The sequence below is a fragment of the Chiloscyllium punctatum genome, chromosome 1 (genome assembly GCF_047496795.1).
Source record: "Chiloscyllium punctatum isolate Juve2018m chromosome 1, sChiPun1.3, whole genome shotgun sequence".
NCBI lineage: Eukaryota > Metazoa > Chordata > Chondrichthyes > Orectolobiformes > Hemiscylliidae > Chiloscyllium > Chiloscyllium punctatum.
The window spans coordinates 161,449,529-161,467,954 of record NC_092739.1 but is presented as its reverse complement, the minus strand read 5'-3'; the positions used below and the strand labels follow the sequence as shown (position 1 = coordinate 161,467,954).

General features: G+C 51.0%; 1 protein-coding gene across 5 annotated transcripts in view; it reads left to right on the top strand.

Moving 5' to 3' along the window:
• LOC140481482 (protein O-GlcNAcase) overlaps positions 1-14,964 on the top strand; it is a 72,858-nt gene extending 57,894 nt beyond the window's left edge. For 4 of the 5 annotated variants that reach the window (XM_072577743.1, XM_072577752.1, XM_072577780.1 and 1 more), the window contains 5 exons: positions 791-895; positions 3,060-3,151; positions 4,350-4,542; positions 7,737-7,896; positions 12,433-14,964. In XM_072577743.1, coding sequence (XP_072433844.1) covers positions 791-895; positions 3,060-3,151; positions 4,350-4,542; positions 7,737-7,896; positions 12,433-12,569 — 687 coding nt within the window. In that variant the 3' untranslated portion in view covers positions 12,570-14,964. The remainder of the gene's footprint in view (positions 1-790; positions 896-3,059; positions 3,152-4,349; positions 4,543-7,736; positions 7,897-12,432) is intronic. The other variant, XM_072577761.1, reaches the window with a different exon arrangement.
• Positions 14,965-18,426: the final 3,462 nt, after the last annotated feature.

Genomic DNA, 18,426 nt, shown 5'->3' with positions numbered 1-18,426 from the left:
GTATTTCATAAAAAAACAAAAGAACTACGGGTGCTGAAAATCAGAAACAAAAATTCCAGAAATTGCTGGAAAAGCTTAACAGGTCGGTGAAGTGAAATCAGAGTTAAGGTTTCGGGTCGAGTCACCCTCAGAGCTGTTCTGTGTCAGTATTTCACACATTCGTCATAGCAGTTGAAGATGGGCAATGAACACTGGCCTAGCCCATATACCCTGAGCGTAAACAAAATTCACCAAACGTCCACATCTATCAGTGGAGAAGGTAGGTGGTGCCTGGCTGTTTCCCGTCTTTTACTGATGAATGGGTCTTGATTTCCAACTCTGACTGCGGAAGGGGTATACTCCGTTTGGAGACCGGTTTCTGGATAATTGATCCTGTAACATGTAGTACCAGCGTAGATTTCCGAGTGAGAAAGTGTGGTGCTGGAAAAGCACAGCTGGTCAGGCAATATCCGAGGAGGAGAGTTGATGTTTCGAGCATAAGCTCTTCATCAGGAATATGCTTTCCCAGCACCACACTCTCGACTCTGATCTCCCGCATCTGCAGTGCTCACTTTCTCTGAGATTTCCGAGTGGTGCAGTAGGATAGTGTTTGCAGCTAACAGTCAGAAGGTTGTGGGGTCGATCCCCACTGCAGGACCTTTTGGATGCGTAGTGTTGTGGAAAGAGCTGAAGTTTGTGTCTTTCTCACAGCTCTAATGCAGATCAGCCATGATCATATTGAATAGGCTGGAGGGGCTGAGCGGCCTCCTTTTCTCCCTGTGTTCTGAGTGTATTTTGCTCTTGTTTGCAGATGATGCTGCCAGTAACCAGTAGCAATGACCTCTTTAACCAGCCTCCTCCACTCTTCCCCACTCTCAAGGCTTACACCATTCAGCCATTCCTTCAGGAGAATAAGGTAGGTACCATCGACTCGGAATCAGAGATTGTGGGAGTGTTTGATGGGGACAGTGTAGAGGGAGCTTTACTCTGTATCTAACCCCATGCTGTTCCTGTCCCGGGAGGGTTTGATGGGGGCAGTGTAGAGGAGTTTTACACTATACCTAACCCCATGCTGTCCCTGTCCTGGGAGTGCTTGACAAGGACATTTACTCGAAACATGGCCGCTTGACTATTCTGGAGCTCCCTCATAGCGGTGTGCCTTCGGCTGCCTGGATCCAAAAGTCTTGGGATTCATTTCCTGAATTGCTTTGCAATTTTCCTTGATCTCTCTATATATTTGTGTTGAACTGAGAAATAAGAAAGGGATGATCACCTGATTGGGATTGTATTATAGACCCCCACAATAGTCAGAGGGAAGTTGAGAAATTGATAAATCCCCAGGACCTGGTCAGGTGTACCCTAGATCTCTGTGGGAAGCTAGAGAAGTGATTGCTGGGCCTCTTGCTGAGATATTTGTATCATCGATAGACACAGGTGAAGTGCCGGAAGACTGGAGGTTGGCAAACGTGGTGCCACTGTTTAAGAAAGACAGTAAAGACAAGTCAGGGAACTATAGATCGGTGAGCCTGACATTGGTGGTGGGCAAGTTGTTGGAGGGAATTCTGAGGGACAGGATGTACATGTATTTGGAAAGGCAAGGACTGATTAGGGATAGTCAACATGGCTTTGTGCGTGGGAAATCATGTCTCACAAACTTGATTGAGTTTTTTGAAGAAGTAACAAAGAGGATTGATGAGGTCAGAGTGGTAGACATGATCTTATATGGACTTCAGTAAGACGTTCAACGATGTTCCCTATGGGAAACTGGTTAGCAAGGTTAGATCTCATGGAATACAGGGCGAACTAGCCATTTGGATACAGAACTGGCTCAAAGGTAGAAGACAGAGGGTGGTGGTGGAGGAGGGTTGTTTTTCAGACTGGAGGCCTGTGACCAGTGGAGTGCCATAAGGATTGGTGCTGGGTTCTCTACTTTTCTGCATTTATATAAATGATTTGGATGTGAATATAGGAGGTATAGTTAATAAGTTTGCAGATGACACCGAAATTGGAGGTGTAGTGGACAGTGAAGAAGGTTACTTCCAATTACAACAGGATCTGGACCAGATGGGCCAATGGGGTGAGAAGTGGTGGATGGAGTTTAATTCAGATAACTGCGAGTTGTTGCATTTTGGGAAAGCAAATCTTAGCAGGACTTATACACTTAATGATAAGGTCCTAGGGAGTGTTGCTGAACAAAGAGACCTTGGAGTGCAGGTTCATAGCTCCTTGAAAGTGGAGTCGCAGGTAGATGGGATAGTGAAGAAGGCATTTGGTATGCTTTCCTTTATTGGTCAGAGTATTGAGTACAGGAGTTGGGAGGTCATGTTGCGGCTGTACAGGACATTGGTTAGGCCACTGTTGGAATATTGTGTGCAATTCTGGTCTCCTTCCTACTGGAAAGATGTTGTGAAACTTGAAAGAGTTCAGAAAAGATTTACAAGGATGTTACCAGGGTTGGAGGATCTGAGCTACAGGGAGAGGCTGAACAGGCTGGGGCTGTTTTCCCTGGAGCATCGGAGGCTGAGGGGTGACCTTATAGAGGTTTATAAAATTATGAGGGGCATGGATAGGATAAATAGACAAAGTCTTTTCCCTGTGGTGGGGGAGTCCAGAACTAGAGGGCATAGGTTTAGGGTGAGAGGGGAAAGATAAAAGAGACCTCAGGGGAAAGGCAGAGTGTGGTACGTGTACGGAATGAGCTGCCAGAGGAAGTGGTGGAGTCTGGTACAATTGCAACATTTAAGAGGCATTTGGATGGATATATGAATAGGAAGGGTTTGGAGGGATATGGGCCGGGTGCTGGCAGGTGGGACTAGTTTGGGTTGGGATATCTGGTCGGCATGGACGAGTTGGACCGAAGGGTCTGTTTCCATGCTGTACTTCTCTATGACTCTATGACTTTATGCTGTCAAGATGCTCCAGATTGTGTACTGTCCACACATCGCCAAGTGTGAACTCTTTGTAAGAGATTACTGTGAAGAGCACTTGTGATGTTTTACTCCGTCAGGCGCACAGTTGAAATGCATATTGTCAGTGCGGATGGTGTGTTATAAAAGTTGGAGTCTGTCTTCCCGTTACAGAAAGCTTTGTACAACATGTGCAGGGAGCTCCACAGTGCCAAGTTCCTGGAGAAGGATCAAGCTAATGTCTATCCTGATCTCATTGGAGACAGGTGAGGTAATAACTTTCCAGCAGCCATTTCCAATGGATTGTGCAGTTTATGTAAAATCTACAGTCTTTATAAAAAATCCTCAGAAATTTGTTATCAATGTGAGGTCCAAGATGAATATCTGTCATTAGGACAAAATTCCAAATAATGTGTAATTTGAAGATCCCGAGTGGAATTGTCCCATTTGAGGAACGTTGGGTGTAGCAGTGCCCACTCTCAATGATGTCCAACTCCTGTATCATCTTCGTATACATTGGCCAGTTAGCAGACTGCCTCTGGGACCTCTGGCCAATGAGGAGCAGCTGGCAGGAAGGCCAATCAGGGTCCCCCCACCTGACCTCTCATGAGGTTGTGGAAGCTCATAATCCAATGGGAGAGTGGGACTGCTGCTGTGGGTGGGATCTCATGGAGAGACCCCAAGAGGGAATCTCTGTTTCTGTCTCTTTCTCTGTCTCTCTGTCTCTCTCTGTCTATCTCTCTCTCTCTCGCTGTCTCTCAAAGAACTGTGCCTTGTTGTGACCAGGACTGGAAGGGGTGGTATGGGGCCCCACTACGACCCTCTGACAGGTGGCACTCTGAGGGTGGGGTATTATATACTGGAAGCCTCCCTGGACCCTGAGCAAGCTACTGGGAGATGTCCTCCCTGCAACCTCATTAGACAGGGCACTTCCACCAGCAGCAGGCTCCAATCAGAATCACCAATCTGTGCTAAATATTGACTCACCACTACCAGCTGGTCATTGGGTAAGGTCCCTCCCGATTCTTGAATTCTGCTCTCAATCCAGCCTCCAAAACCATTCATGCTACACCAGGACGATTCTCCCAGGAAGTACTTGCAACTGGAATAGTGAAACTCCTACCTTTCCAATCTCTCCACATACCTGATGCCCCTCATCTCCTGAGTTCCCTGCACTGATAGGAGGAACACGTCCAGGCTTCTTGAGTTTAACAAAGGAGTCAGGGACAAGAGCTTCCTGCTATAATCTCCAGGGCACCTCTTCAACCACCCTTGCCAACCAGTCAGCATATATTCTAACCTTTGTGATATAAGTTGCCATTGTTGTGTCTGTCCTGATCTCTGCAAGATAGGAAGCTCTGACAGCATCTCTCCTTCTCCTTTGCTAACACTCCTCATCCTGGAAGACCATATTGAGAATTTTTGAAAGGTTTAATTTGTTTGGATCTGGTTGCTCCCATCTAGGTTCCTGGGCCATTTCCTGGCTTTGTCTCCCGACTATTGTTTCATCCTGGAGGGTGAGGACGGGGTGTGCGGCTGTGTAGCGGGAGCCCTGGAGGTCCGCTCCTTCTCGAAGGGGTGTGAGGCAGCTTGGTTTCCTGCCATGCAGGAGAAATACGCCAAACCCACGGCTCTCCACAACCTTACTCCGACACAGGTGAGTGCTCGAAGCTTTCTGAGAGATGGAGCCAAGTGGAAAATGGATGGTAGGAGCCTGAATAGGCCATTCGGCCCTTCGGGCATGCTCCAACATTCAGTTAGCCCAGGGCTCTACTGATTGTGGCCTTGACTGCACTTTACTGTCTCCCGTCCCTTGACTCTTCACCCCTCTTTCAACCAAAAATCTATCTAGCTCAGCCTCAACAATACTCACTGGCCGAGCTTCCCTTTTGCACTGGGAAAGGGCTTTCCAAAAATCAGCAATCTGTGAGAGATAAAATCCCTTGTGAGACCTCTTACCGAGTCCCACATCAGTGTGGAAAGGTACAGTATGTGGGATTGGAGGTAATATATTGGCATGGGTCACCAATTGGTTGGCAAACAGGAAACAGTAGGAATAAACAGGCCTTTTTCTGAGTGGCAGTGTGATTAGTGAGATACCACAGGGATCAGTAGTTGGGCCCCAGCCGTTCACAATATACATCAACAATTTGGATAAGGGAATCAAGTGTAATATTTGCAAGTTTGCTCATGAGATAAAACTAGGTGGCAGTGTGGCTGGTGAAGAGGTCATAATGAGGCATCAAGGAGGTTGAGACGAGTTGAGTGAGTGGGCAAAGGCATGACACATTTAGTATAACATGGATAAATATGAAGTAATCCACATCAGTAGGAAATGGAATGGCAGAATATTATTTGAATGGTGGTAGATTGGGAAAGGTTGATGTACAAACGGACTTGGGTTTCCTTCAACTATAGTCCCTGAGAGCAAGCCGTTAGGAAAGCAAATAGTATGTTGGTCTTCAATGCAAGAGGTTTTGAATATCTGTCTTAGTGTCACAGGAAATGTTAACGACCATACATTTGATCCCTTTATCCAAACCATTAATATAAATTGGAAATAGTTGAGGTCACAGCACTCTGGGAGTTCCAGTCTTGGCCCAAAAAAAAAATGACGCATTTGTCCCGACTGTCTGTTTCCTTTATCCAAGTAAGTTACTTGGAACTGTCTGCTATTGTAATGTTGGAGTCCAGCACTAGGTTTAGAACATAGAACAGTACAGCACAGAAAAGGCCCTTCTGCCCTCGATGTTGCATCGACCTGTGAACTATTCTCAGCCTCGTCCCCCTACACTATCCCATCATCATCCATGTGCTTATCCAAGGATTGTTTAAATCTCCCTAATGTGGCTGAGTTAACTATATTAGCAGGTAGGACATTCCACACCCTTACCACTCTCTGGGGAAAGAACCTGCCTCTGACATCTGTCTTAAATCTATCACCCCTCAATTTCTAGTTATGCCCCCTCATACATGCTGACATCATCATCCTAGGAAAAAGACTTTCACTGTCTACCCTATCTAATCCTCTGTATCTTGTATGTCTCTATCAAATCCCCTCTTAGCCTTCTTCTTTCCAATGAGAACTGACCCAAGTCTCTCAGCCTTTCCTCATAAGACATTCCCTCCAGACCAGGCAACACCCTGGTAAATCTCCTCTGCACCTTTTCCAATGCTTCCACATCCCTCCTGTAATGGGGTGACCAGAACTGTACACAATATTCCAAGTGTGGCTGCACCAGCATTTTGTATAGTTGCAGCGGTTCTGGAACTCAATCCCACGACCAATGAAACCTAACACACTATATGCCGCCTTAACAGTACTTTACCTGGGTGGCAACTTTCAGGGATCTATGTACATGAGCTTCAAGATCCCTCTGCACATCCACACTACCAAGAATCTTTCCTTTGACCCAGTACTCTGCCTTCCTGTTATTCCTCCCAAAGTGCATCACCTCACATTTAGCTGCATTTGCCACCTCTCAGCCCAACTGTGCAGTTTATCCAAGTCCCCCTACAACCTGTAACATTTTTCCAAACTGTCCACTACTCCACCAACTTTAGTGTTGTCTGCAAATTTACTAATCCATCCACCTATGTCTGCGTTTAAGTCATTTATAAAAAATGACAAACAGCAGTGGTCCCAAAACAGATCCTTGTGGCACACCACTAGTAACCGGACTCCAGGCTGAATATTTTTCATCAACCACCACTCGCTGTCTTCTTTCAGAAAGCCAGTTTCTAATCCAAACTGCTGAATCACCCTCAATTCCATGCCTCTGCATTTTCTCCAACAGCCTACTGTATGGAATCTTATCAAAGGCCTTACTGAAGTCAAGATTTGAGGTTTAACTGGAATTCGTTAGGACATTTTAAAGACCAGAGATCAAGGGCTTTTACAGATAATAGACAATAGACAATAGACAATAGATGCAGGAGTAGGCCATTCTGCCCTTCGAGCCTGCACCGCCATTCAATATGATCATGGCTGATCATTCCTAATCAGTATCCTGTTCCAGCCTTATCTCCATACCCCTTGACTCCACTATCTTTAAGAGCTCTATCCAATTCTTTCTTAAAAGAATCCAGACACTGGGCCTCCACTGCCCTCTGGGGCAGAGCATTCCACACAGCCACCACTCTCTGGGTGAAGTAGTTTCTCCTCATCTCTGTCCTAAATGGTCTACCCCGTATTTTTAAGTTGTGTCCTCTGGTTCGGCACTCCTAGCCCTATGAAGAAAAGGCGAGTTCTCCCTAGTTTCCTACCCAATATTTATCTGTCAACGAACCTCAAAAATGCTGGAACAGTTGGGGAAACTCAGCAGGTCTGACAGCATCTGTGGAGAGAGAAGCACAGTTAACATCTTGAGTCTGTATGACTTCAGAAGCTGCCAGACCCGCTGAGTTTCTCCAGCTCTGAAGAAGTCACGTCAGACTCAAGACGTTCACTGTGTTTCTCCCTCCACAGGTGCTGCCAGAACTGTTGAATTTCTCCAGCATGTTCTCATTTCAGACATCCAGTATCAGCAGTATTTTACTATCAATGAAAGGGATTGCTTAGTCATTGTCACATTGCTGTGTGTGGGTATTACAGTCTGGAAAGACAGCATCTGTGATGACTGACAGTGCAGTATTCTGTCAGGGTTCTCGTGGATTGTCAGCCTGGACGATGCAGCCAGATTTCGCTCGGGGCAGGGATTTGAACTGATAATGATGTAACCCAGACAGTATGGTCCTGATTGGTCGGTGGAGGAACCTCTACAATGTACTTCACTCCTATAAATATTACAGGTCACACAGGAGGGACAACGCCTTCCAAATGTCACAGACACTTCCTTCTTTTGTTTTCAGGAGCTGATCATGTTCTTCCACAGCAAGAAGCCCAGTTTCCCAGATTCCTTACTCTATCACTTCCCCTCACTTCTCCAGTTGAACGTTCCTCCTCAGATGCTGGATTCTAGTGAAGCCCGGAATTTGGTGATCTGTCTCATGTCTGCACTGAAAGCTAACGGTGGGTGATCTCGATATCTCAGAGAGAGCCCTAGTCGGGCTAACCCCTCTGCTGTACCTTTACTAACCCAACCAAACCAACCTGCCTCTCAGTTTCTGTATACAGTTCTTACTTCTGCATCCTATCTGTCTTTCCATGACCCCTTGACCCTTCACCATGTGTGGCTTTGATCCTCTTCCTGGGTCGATTGACCCCACATCGCATATCATTTCCATCCTGGATCTGCTACTGGCCTCCTTTCAGATACACTCCGATCCTGCCCCATGGAATATTCTCACTCTGCTCTCCATAATTTTCCCAATACTGCTCCTATATCACCACCATCCTGATCCCTGTACTGTCCCCATCCTGCCCCCCCCCCCCCCCGTCTCACACCCATCCTGCCCCCCCGTTTCATCCCCGTCCTGCCCTCCCCGTCTCATCCCCGTCCTGCCCCCCCGTTTCATCCCCGTCCTGCCCCCCCATCTCACCCTGTCCTGCCCCCCCGTCTCACCCCCGTCCTGCCCCCCCATCTCACTCCCGTCCTCCCCCCCCCCCTCGTTTCATCCCCGTCCTGCCCCCCCCGTCTCATCCCCGTCCTGCCCCCCCGTTTCATCCCCGTCCTGCCCCCATCTCATCCCCGTCCTGACCCCCGTAACACCCCATCCTGACCCTGTCTCACCCACATCCTGCCCCACCCCATCTCACCCCCACCCCGTCTCACCCCCATCCTGCCCCTCGTCTCATCCCAGTCCTGCCCCCCATCTCACCCCCATCCTGCACCCACCGTCTCTTCCCCGTCCTGCCCTCCATCTCACCCCCATCCTGCACCCACCGTCTCTTCCCCGTCCTGCCCCCGTCTCATCCCCATCCTGCCCCTCGTCTCATCCCAGTCCTGCTCCCCGTCTCATCCCAGTCCTGCTCCCCGTCTCACCCCCATCCTGCCCCCCCATCTCACCCCCATCCTGCCCCCCCATACCACCCTCATCCTGCCCCTCGTCTCACCCCATCCTGCCCCCTCCTGTCTCATCCCGTCCTGTCCCACATCTCACCCCCATCCTGCCCCTTGTCTCATCCCAGTCCTGCTCCCCATCTCATCCCTATCATTCCCCCCACCGTCTCATGCCCATCCTGCCCCCCCCCTGCTTCATCCCAGTCCTGCACAAACCCCCGGTCTCATCCCAGTCTGGCTCACCCCCCCCCCCCCCCCCCCCCCGTCTCACCCTCATCCTGCCCCCGTCTCGCCCCCGTCCTGCCCCCGTCTCATCCCAGTCCTGCCCCCCTGTCTCACCCTCATCCTGCCCCCCGTCTCATCCCCGTCCTGCCCCCGTCTCACCCCCGTCCTGCCCCCCTGTCTCACCCTCATCCTGCCCCCCGTCTCATCCCCGTCCTGCCCCCGTCTCACCCCCGTCCTGCCCCCCTGTCTTACCCTCATCCTGTCCCCCCGTCCCACCCCCGTCCTGCCCCCACCGTCTCATCCCCGTCCTGCCCCCTGTCTCACCCCCACCCTGCCCCCCGTCTCACCCTCATCCTGCTCCCCGTCTCATCCCCCTCTTGCCCCCCCGTCTCATCCCCATCCTTCCCCCCAGTCTCATCCCGTCCTGTCGCACATCTCACCCCCACCCTGCCCCCCTGTCTCACCCTCATCCTGCCCCCCTGTCTCACCCTCATCCTGTCCCCCTGTCTCACCCCCATCCTGCCCCCCTGTCTCACCCTCATCCTGCCCCCCTGTCTCACCCTCATCCTGCCCCCCTGTCTCACCCTCATCCTGTCCCCCCGTCCCACCCCCGTCCTGCCCCCACCGTCTCATCCCCGTCCTGCCCCCCGTCTCACCCCCACCCTGCCCCCTGTCTCACCCCCACCCTGCCCCCCGTCTCACCCTCATCCTGCTCCCCGTCTCATCCCCCTCTTGCCCCCCCGTCTCATCCCCATCCTTCCCCCCCAGTCTCATCCCGTCCTGTCGCACATCTCACCCCCATCCTGCCCCCGTCTCACCCCCATCCTGCCCCCCCCGTCTCACCCCCATCCTGCCCCTCATCTCACCCCCATCCTGCCCCTTGTCTCATCCCAGTCCTGCTCCCCGTATCATCCCTGTCCTGCCCCACCCTGTCTCACCCCCGTCCTGCCCCACCCTGTCTCACCCCCGTCCTGCCCCACCCTGTCTCACCCCCGTCCTGCCCCCCCCGTCTCACCCCCGTCCTTCCCCCCCGTCTCATCCCCGTCCTGCCCCCCCTCATCTCATCCCCGTCCTGCCCCCCCCCGTCTCACCCCCATCCTGCCCCCCCACATCCCAACCCCGTCCTGCCCCCCCAGTCTCATCCCGTCCTGGCCCGCATCTCACCCCATCCTGACCCTGTCTCACCCACATCCTGCCCCACCCTGTCTCACCCTCATCCTGCCCCTCATCTTACCCTCATCCTGCCCCCCGTCTCACCCTAATCCTGCCCCCCATCTCATCCCCGTCCTGCCCCCCCAATCTCATTCCCGTTCTGCCCCCCTTCTCATCCCCATCCTGCCCCTCGCCTCATCCCCGTCCTGCCCCTCGTCTCATCCCCGTCCTGCCCCCCGTCTCACCCCCATCCTGCCCCCCCCGTCTCATCCCTGTCTCATCTCCGTCCTGCCCCCCAGTCTCATCTCCGTCCTGCCCCCCCCGTCTCATCCCCGTCCTGCCCCCCCCGTCTCATCCCCGTCCTGCCCCCCCGTCTCATCCCCGTCCTGCCCCCCGTCTCATCCCCGTCCTGTACCCCCCCCGTCTCACCCCCGTCCTGTCCCCGTCTCATCCCCGTCCTGTCCCCCCCATCTATCCTCATCCTGCCCCTCGTCTCACCCCCATTCTGCCCCCACCGTCCCAGCCCCCTCCTGCTCCACCCACCCCGTCTCACCCCCGTCCTGCCCCCCATCTCACCCAATCCTGACCCTGTCTCACCCACATCCTGCCCCACCCTGTCTCACCCTCATCCTGCCCCACCCTGTCTCTCCCCCATCCTGCCCCCCTGTCTCACCCCCATCCTGCCCCCCCATCTCAACCCCACCCTGCCCCCTGTCTCACCCCCACCCTGCCCCCTGTCTCACCCCCACCCTGCCCACCGTCTTACCCCCATCCTGCCCCCTGTCTCACCCCCATCCTGCCCCCTGTCTCACCCCCATCCTGCCCCACTCTGTCTCATTCCCATTCTGCTCCCCCGCCCCCCCACACACCGTCTTATTCCTATCCTGCTCCCTGAACAGCCCGAACCCTGTTGCTGTAGGAACACTCCCTGTTGTCTCGACACTGTCCGTACTGTGCTCTAATCCCACATACTGCTCCCACCCCATCCCTTGACCCAGTTTTGCTGATAACTGCTGCCATTCCGTTTAATCTGTTATCTGAAACAGAAGTCTTTTAATATGAATGAAGTTGGTGGGCCCCATGGGGAAGGCTCCGGTTGGCTGAGAGATTGCTGTCTCATTAAAAGATAGCACCTCTGACAGTGCAGCATTCCTGTGGTGTGGGGCGAAGTCCCAAGGGAACCAGAAAGTACTGTCCATGGCATTGTAAACATCATTGTGGGCAATACCTGCCAGCTTTGACATTGTAAGGTGCTGTACAGATGCAGCAGGTCATTACAAAATCACTAACGGGTGACAAACGATTTCACCGGAAGTTTGAAATGAATGAAAGTTGAAGGCGATAAAACAATTATAGAGCGAAGGGACAGTGTGAGGGTGCAGTGGGAATAATTGCTTTGCTCTTTCAAGGTGTTGGCACAAGCCTGCTGGGCCAAATGGCCTCACGTGCTGTAAGATTTGAAATTATAATGCACAGAAAGAAAGATTTTATTCAACAGTGCCACACTCTCTCAGGAAAACTGCAGACATGTGCAAAAAAAATGTCATACCATTCTTGGGATGGTAACATGGCTGGCTGGGCTAGAACTTGTTATCCATCTCTCATTACCCCGGCCAAGTTGATGGTGAATTGGCCTCTTTGGTACAGGGACACTCATAGTGCTGCTCAGGAGGCAATTCCTGCACCTCGAAGCAGTGATGATGGTAATACAGGGTTTGTTTTCTGTGGGTGACTTACCTTCCTTTCTCTTTCACTCTCTTTCTACCTCTTTCTCTCTTTCTCTTCATGGTCCTCTGATCCATTCCTCAATTTTTTGTTTTGTCTCTTCTATTTCTCACCGTCTTGTTTTTTTCTGTTTATTTCTCATTTCTTCCTTTCTCTCTGTCTCTCTCTCTGTCTGTCTCTGTCTGTCTGTCTGTCTGTCTCTCTCTCTCTCTCCCTGTCTCTCTCTCTCTCTCTCTGTCTGTCTGACTCTCTCTCTGTGTCTCTCTCTGTCTCTCTCTCTCTCTCTCCCTGTCTCTCTCTCTCTCTGTCTGTCTGACTCTCTGTCTGACTCTCTGTCTGACTCTCTGTCTGACTCTCTGTCTGACTCTCTGTGTCTCTCTCTGTGTCTCTCTCTCTCTCTCTCTGTCTCTGTCTCTCTCTCTCTCTCTCTGTCAGTCTGTCTGTCTGTCTCTCTCTCTCTCTCTCTCTCCCTCCTTCCCTATCTCTATCCCCCTTTCCTTTAGGTTCCCAGGGTGTATTCTGTGAGCTGAAGGCAAGTGACAAGGAGCAGTTGGAACTTCATCTCAGCCTGGGTTTCCTGGAACTGCCTGGGGCTGCAGCTTCTGTACCAGGGGCTGTGATCTTCGGGAGGCTCATGTAGACCTCACCTGTTTACAGTGGCATTTGGCAGCCTGGCCTTCCTGGGGCTGGCCACAATGCACATTTTGTTGAGTTTGCACATTTAATGGTCACAGTGACAAGATGGAGACCGCGTGTGTGTTTTTCTGTGGGCCACGCTCGGTTGGACTGTAACGTTTACTGAAGTTGCTTCCCTTCGCTGTGTTTGGACGTTAACCCTGTGGTTGACTGACAGATGGTCAGATTTAGAAACCTTTGTGGATTAAGAGGGTTGGTGCACTGAATCCCAGGGCTAATGAGCAATTGATGCATTTATGTCTTGGCTTACCAAAAAGATGGATCAGATATGAGCTAGACTGACAGTAACCCACCACTTTCCCCCCTCCCCCTCCAACATACACACACACACACACACACACACACGTACACACACACACACGTACACACACACACACGTACACACACACACGTACACACACACACGTATACACACACACGCACACACACCAGACACATACAGATGCACGCAAAGACACGTGCACGCAGACACATACAGATGCACGCAGACACAGTCACAGACACACAGGCATACACACTGAGACACGTACAGACGCATACACAGTTGCATAGACACATGCACAGACACAGAGACACAGACAAGTACAGACACACACAGGTACAAATGCACACAGACACATGCACTGAGACACGTACAGACGCACCACTCTGACACCTACAGGTGCGCACAGACACACAGAAATATGCACTCAGACACTTACAGGTGTATATAGATGCACACAGACAGGTACAAATGCGCAGACACACGTGCACAGACACACGCACTCAGACACTTACAGATGCACACAGACACAGTCACAGACACACAGAAATATGCACTCAGACACAGACACATACAGACATGCGCACACAGTGCACAGACGCTCACAGACACACAGACATGTACAGATGCACACAGACATAGTCACAGACACACAGAAATACGCACTCAGACACATGCATACAGACACGTGCACACAGTCACATAGACGCTCACAGATACACAGACATGTACAGATGCACACAGACACACTCAGTCACGTACAGATGTGCACACGTGCACACAGACACTCGTGCACAGAAACGTGCACGCACACTTGCACACATGCGCGCACTCTCACATTCTTGGATGCGTGTGCGGGGACGCTCACTCACTTACGCTCTCTTTCTTACACACACAGACTCACTCACTCATTCCTCTCTGCTTTGCACTTGGAAATCTATATACCCTGAGTGCAGATCTGAAGGAAATTGGACCCCATTGTTTGTCTTGTGCAGCCCTGCCATAATGACCGAATTATAACCGACTCAATGACAGGTTTGCAGTTGAAGATATTGAAGGCACTCGGTGGATACAAGAAGGTGGTATTACGGCTAATCTGTGTCTGAACTCCCACCTACTCCCCACTACATCCTCCCCTTATCCCACCAGGATATAATCTGAAATTTTCGATTGACAGTTCTCCAGTTTTGGGGATGTGAGCTTAGCTGGCTGGGCCAGTTTATTGCCCGTCCCTAGTTGCCCTGGCAGTGAGGGTGGAAGTGCTGCAGTCTTGGAGATGTAGGGCAGTGCGACAGTGCGGGTTAGATAGGAGCTCTTCGTGGAAGGGGAGGGAGAGGGCGAGATTATTGACTGAGCGTCTGTGTGAAGAATTCCTTCCTAACATCAGCTCCATACAATATCACAGTGTGAATGGGGATTTAACCCCTGGCTTCTCTTGTGTTCCTACATGGTTAAACAGCCAGTTAACACCAGGAATAAAACACTCAACCATTGGGCTAATCTCTAATACACACTGGGCCTCTCCTGATGAGAGACCAACACAGCATTAAGGACACTGACAGACTCTACCATTGGTTCTGGTTCGGTCTACCTTCTACAACTTGAGTGGATAAATATTCAAACCCCTGACTACCTGCTGGATCAACCTGGTTTCAAGCTGTATATGTTGTTGGCTAGCTGGAAGTTCTCTCCATTTGCAGTTATGTAAAACAGCAATGTATTTGCACCTGGCCTTTCTGCCCCCTCCTCCTCCTATTCCTCTTCATCTTCACCCTCTCAGTGTAATCCTCTCAGCTCTCTCAAATAACTCCCTAAGTTCCCATTAAATGATGCAGCCAAGTGCTTCCAAACCTCACCACCCTCCGCACCCCCTGCCCCGATCCGGCTCCTCACCCTTGGGTGAACACGTCAGGGATTTGCAGATTGAGAGCCTTGTGAAGTGATGGAGGGGTGAGGAGGCAGAGGATGCCATTCCCCAGGTGCTGGGTAGATGGGCACTTCCGCTGTCATTGACGAATGGGCAGGGTCACCCCAGAGAAAAATGCAGTCACAGGGAGAGGCGGTATTGTGGGGGAGAGGGTATGAAGGGGTGATATGGGGGGACAGAGGGAAAGGGGGGGGGGGGGGCTTGGTACATGGGGGTAGGTATGGGGGAAGTGAGGGGGGTTGGTACAATGGGGCGGGGGGTAGGTATTGGAGGGAGCTGGTAGAGTAGATATCGGAGGAGGGGTCGCGGGTACAGGGGAAGTTGGTACAGGGGGAGGGGGTGTAGGCACGGGGATTTTGTACAATAGGGTGGGTAGGTTTTTTTTTAGATTAGATTACTTACAGTGTGGAAACAGGCCCTTCGGCCCAACAAGTCCACACCGCCCCGCCGAAGCGTAACCCACCCATACCCCTACATCTACATTTACCCCTTACCTAACACTATGGGCAATTTAGCATGGCCAATTCACCTGGCCTGCACATCTTTGGACTGTGGGAGGAAACCCGAGCACCCGGAAGAAACCCACGCAGACACGGGGAGAACGTGCAAACTCCACACAGTCAGTCGCCTGAGGCGGGAATTGAACCCGGGTCTCAGGTGCTGTGAGGCAGCAGTGCTAACCACTGTGCCACCGTGCCGCCCACTTGGGTTATGGATAGGAGGGTTAGGTATGGGGGATGGCGAGGGAGTTAGATACTGGGTGGGGTTGCTATGGTGGGTGGATATGGGAGGGTTGGTATAGGCATAAGGGGGAGTTTGGTATTGAGGGGATAGCTATGAGTTGAGGGTACAGTGAGGGAGGCAGTAGGTATAAGGGGAGGGGAGAGGTTATGGGAGGAGGGAGTACGTACAGAGGGGATAGGTTAGAATTGGGTAGGGGGTGGGTATGGGGGAAGGGGGTAGGAAAGGGGTGGGGAAGGGGGTAAGTGAGGTGGGAAGGGGGTAAGTGAGGTGGGAAAGGGGGTAGGTATGCAGGAGGGGGTAGATACAGGGGGAAGGGGGTGAGCAGATACGGTGGGGATTGATATGGGGGGGTGGTGGGAGGATGCAGGAGTGAGGTGGGGAGGCATTATCGAGGGAGGGGCAATGGGGCAAGTCTGAATTCTGTTGATCAGGGAGGAACTGTCTGGGGAAGGGAGGGGAGGGATTCGAACGTGAGAAAGATGATGGAGAGAAAAGCAGCTGGAGACCGATTGGAGAAAAGGAACACCAGGATTTCCGAGTGGTTAGAGAGACACTGTGTATTTACCAGATAAGTTAATAAAGATTTGATTAGTTTCTAGAGCTGCATCTCTTGATATTATACCTCCTTGAAGAGATAAAATATGTGCTACTGTAAATATGTAACTGACAAATCTTCATTTGTTAACTGCTTACTTAATAAATTTTGTTTTAAAACCATAAGACAATGTGTAGCAAGATATTTTTTGATTGGGTGGAGGACTTACTTTGATGTGCAAGAGCTTAGTCAGTCAGCTTGTGCTGTTAGTGTGCTCTGGAGTGTTAGATGTTTACTTGAAGGTCACAGTTTGACCAGGAATTTGAAAGGACTTTCCTCCATTAGAGCAGAATTAGGCTATTCAGCCCATCGAGCCTGCTGCACCATTCAATCATGACCTATGTGTTTCTCAACCCCACAGCCCACAGGCCTGTTTCCTTCCCCATTGAATAACCATCGTCCATTGTCCTCACCTATTAATTATAATGTGGAGGTGCTGGTGTTGGACTGGGGTATACAACACCAGGTTATAGTCCAACAGGTTTATTTGGAAACACTAGCTACCTGATGAGGGAGCAGCGCTTCGAAAGCTTGTACTTCCAAATGAACTTGTTGGACCATAACCTGGTGCTGTGTGATTTTTAACCTGTTAATTACTTTTAGTCTCAGTTTGGAAATGTTTTATAGATTCCGACCCCATCCCCTCTGCATCACGGATTTCCCTACCCTCGGTGTGAAAGAAGTTTGAATCTGAATGTCCTTGTCCTGATTTGAAGTTTATTGCCTCCTCACCCACCCCTCCCCTCCCCCACTTCGTTCTGGCCTCTCCCACCAACGTTTCTGTCCTCTAACAAAGCCCTTTCCCATTTTAAACGTGTCGGTGGGATGAGTCCCCTCAATTTCTCATACAGCAGCCAAGTGTGAACCCTTGCACGGGGATTCTGCACGGGATCCTGGACAAGGGCCGAGTGACAGGCAGGGCCCTGTCGCCATGGCAACCGCTCCCTCCCTGGCCACAAGCCACTGGGCAGCAGGGGCTGATGGGTAACCAAAGAAAAAGGCCGCCTCATGGCCGTTTGTTTGGAGCAATGCCCAGAGGCAGACGGAGGGGGAGAATGTGTCCCATTAACCTCCAGGTTCCCTCTGTTTGCACACACTGTGCAAACTGCCTTTCCCAGGGTTTCGGTGTGGGGGGAGGGGGGGTGTGATGCCCACTAGAATTTGGAGCTCATTTTCATTAAAATGCACTGAGCTTCCCCCTCCGCCCTCCTGCTCTCTTGGCGTTAAGAGCCCTGAGCTGAGTGATGGATGGGTGCGGGGCTCCAGGGTCTTCAGTGAGGCAGCACTTATGCAGAGGCCTAATCTGACCCAGCTCGGAGTGCCCGAGGTCAGAGGGCAGCGTCTCTGTTTGTTTATCAGAGAAAACGGTCCGAGGCGCTCAGCTGTGCTCACACTGCCCTCTGCTGGACAGCAATGAACTGCAGGTTCACACACCCCTCTCCACGTCCTCCCCTGCCACTACATAGAGTCATACAGCACAGAAGCAGACCCTTCGGCCCAACCCGTCCATGCCAGCCAGGTTTCTTAAAGTGAACCAGTCCTACTTGCCTGCATCAAGAACAGAAATTGCTGGAAAATCTCAGCAGGTCTGAATAGCCAAGGTCTTTTTCCCAGGGTAAGGGAGTCCAAAACTAGAGGGCATAGGTTTAAGGCAAGAAGGGAAAGATTTAAATGGGACTCAACGTGCAACTTTATCACACACAGGGTGGGGCGTGTATGGAATGAGCTGCAAGGGGAAGTGGTGGAGGCTAGTACAATTGCAACATTTAAAAGGCGTCTGGATGGGTATGTGAATAGGAAGGGTATAGAGGGATATAGCCAAATGCTGGCAAATGGGACTAGATTAATTTAGGATAACTGGTCATAATAGATGAGTTAGACTGAAGGGTCTGATTCTGTGCTGTATAACTCTATGGCGATATGGCGTGCAGCAGGGTTGGCCAGTGAGGAAGTAAAAAGTGCAAACATAGGACTCACCTTCCAATTACCTACCCAGCCCCCAGTTCCCCCTCCTTTCACTGAACAGTTAACACATGATCTCACTCATCTGTGAAATTCAAAATAATATCATTTAAATTAGAATGCTGCATTTGCCTGGCAAATAATTGAAGCCCGTGAAAAATGACTGCCGAGTGCAGAAGGCTGATTGCTCCCACTCCTGCTCTGTAATTGTGCTTCATAAATTTAGATTTGATATGCAAATGAGCTGCATTTTAATCAGCAGCAAATATCTGAGCAATGTGTCTGCAAAAAAACACTATGTGTAATTATTA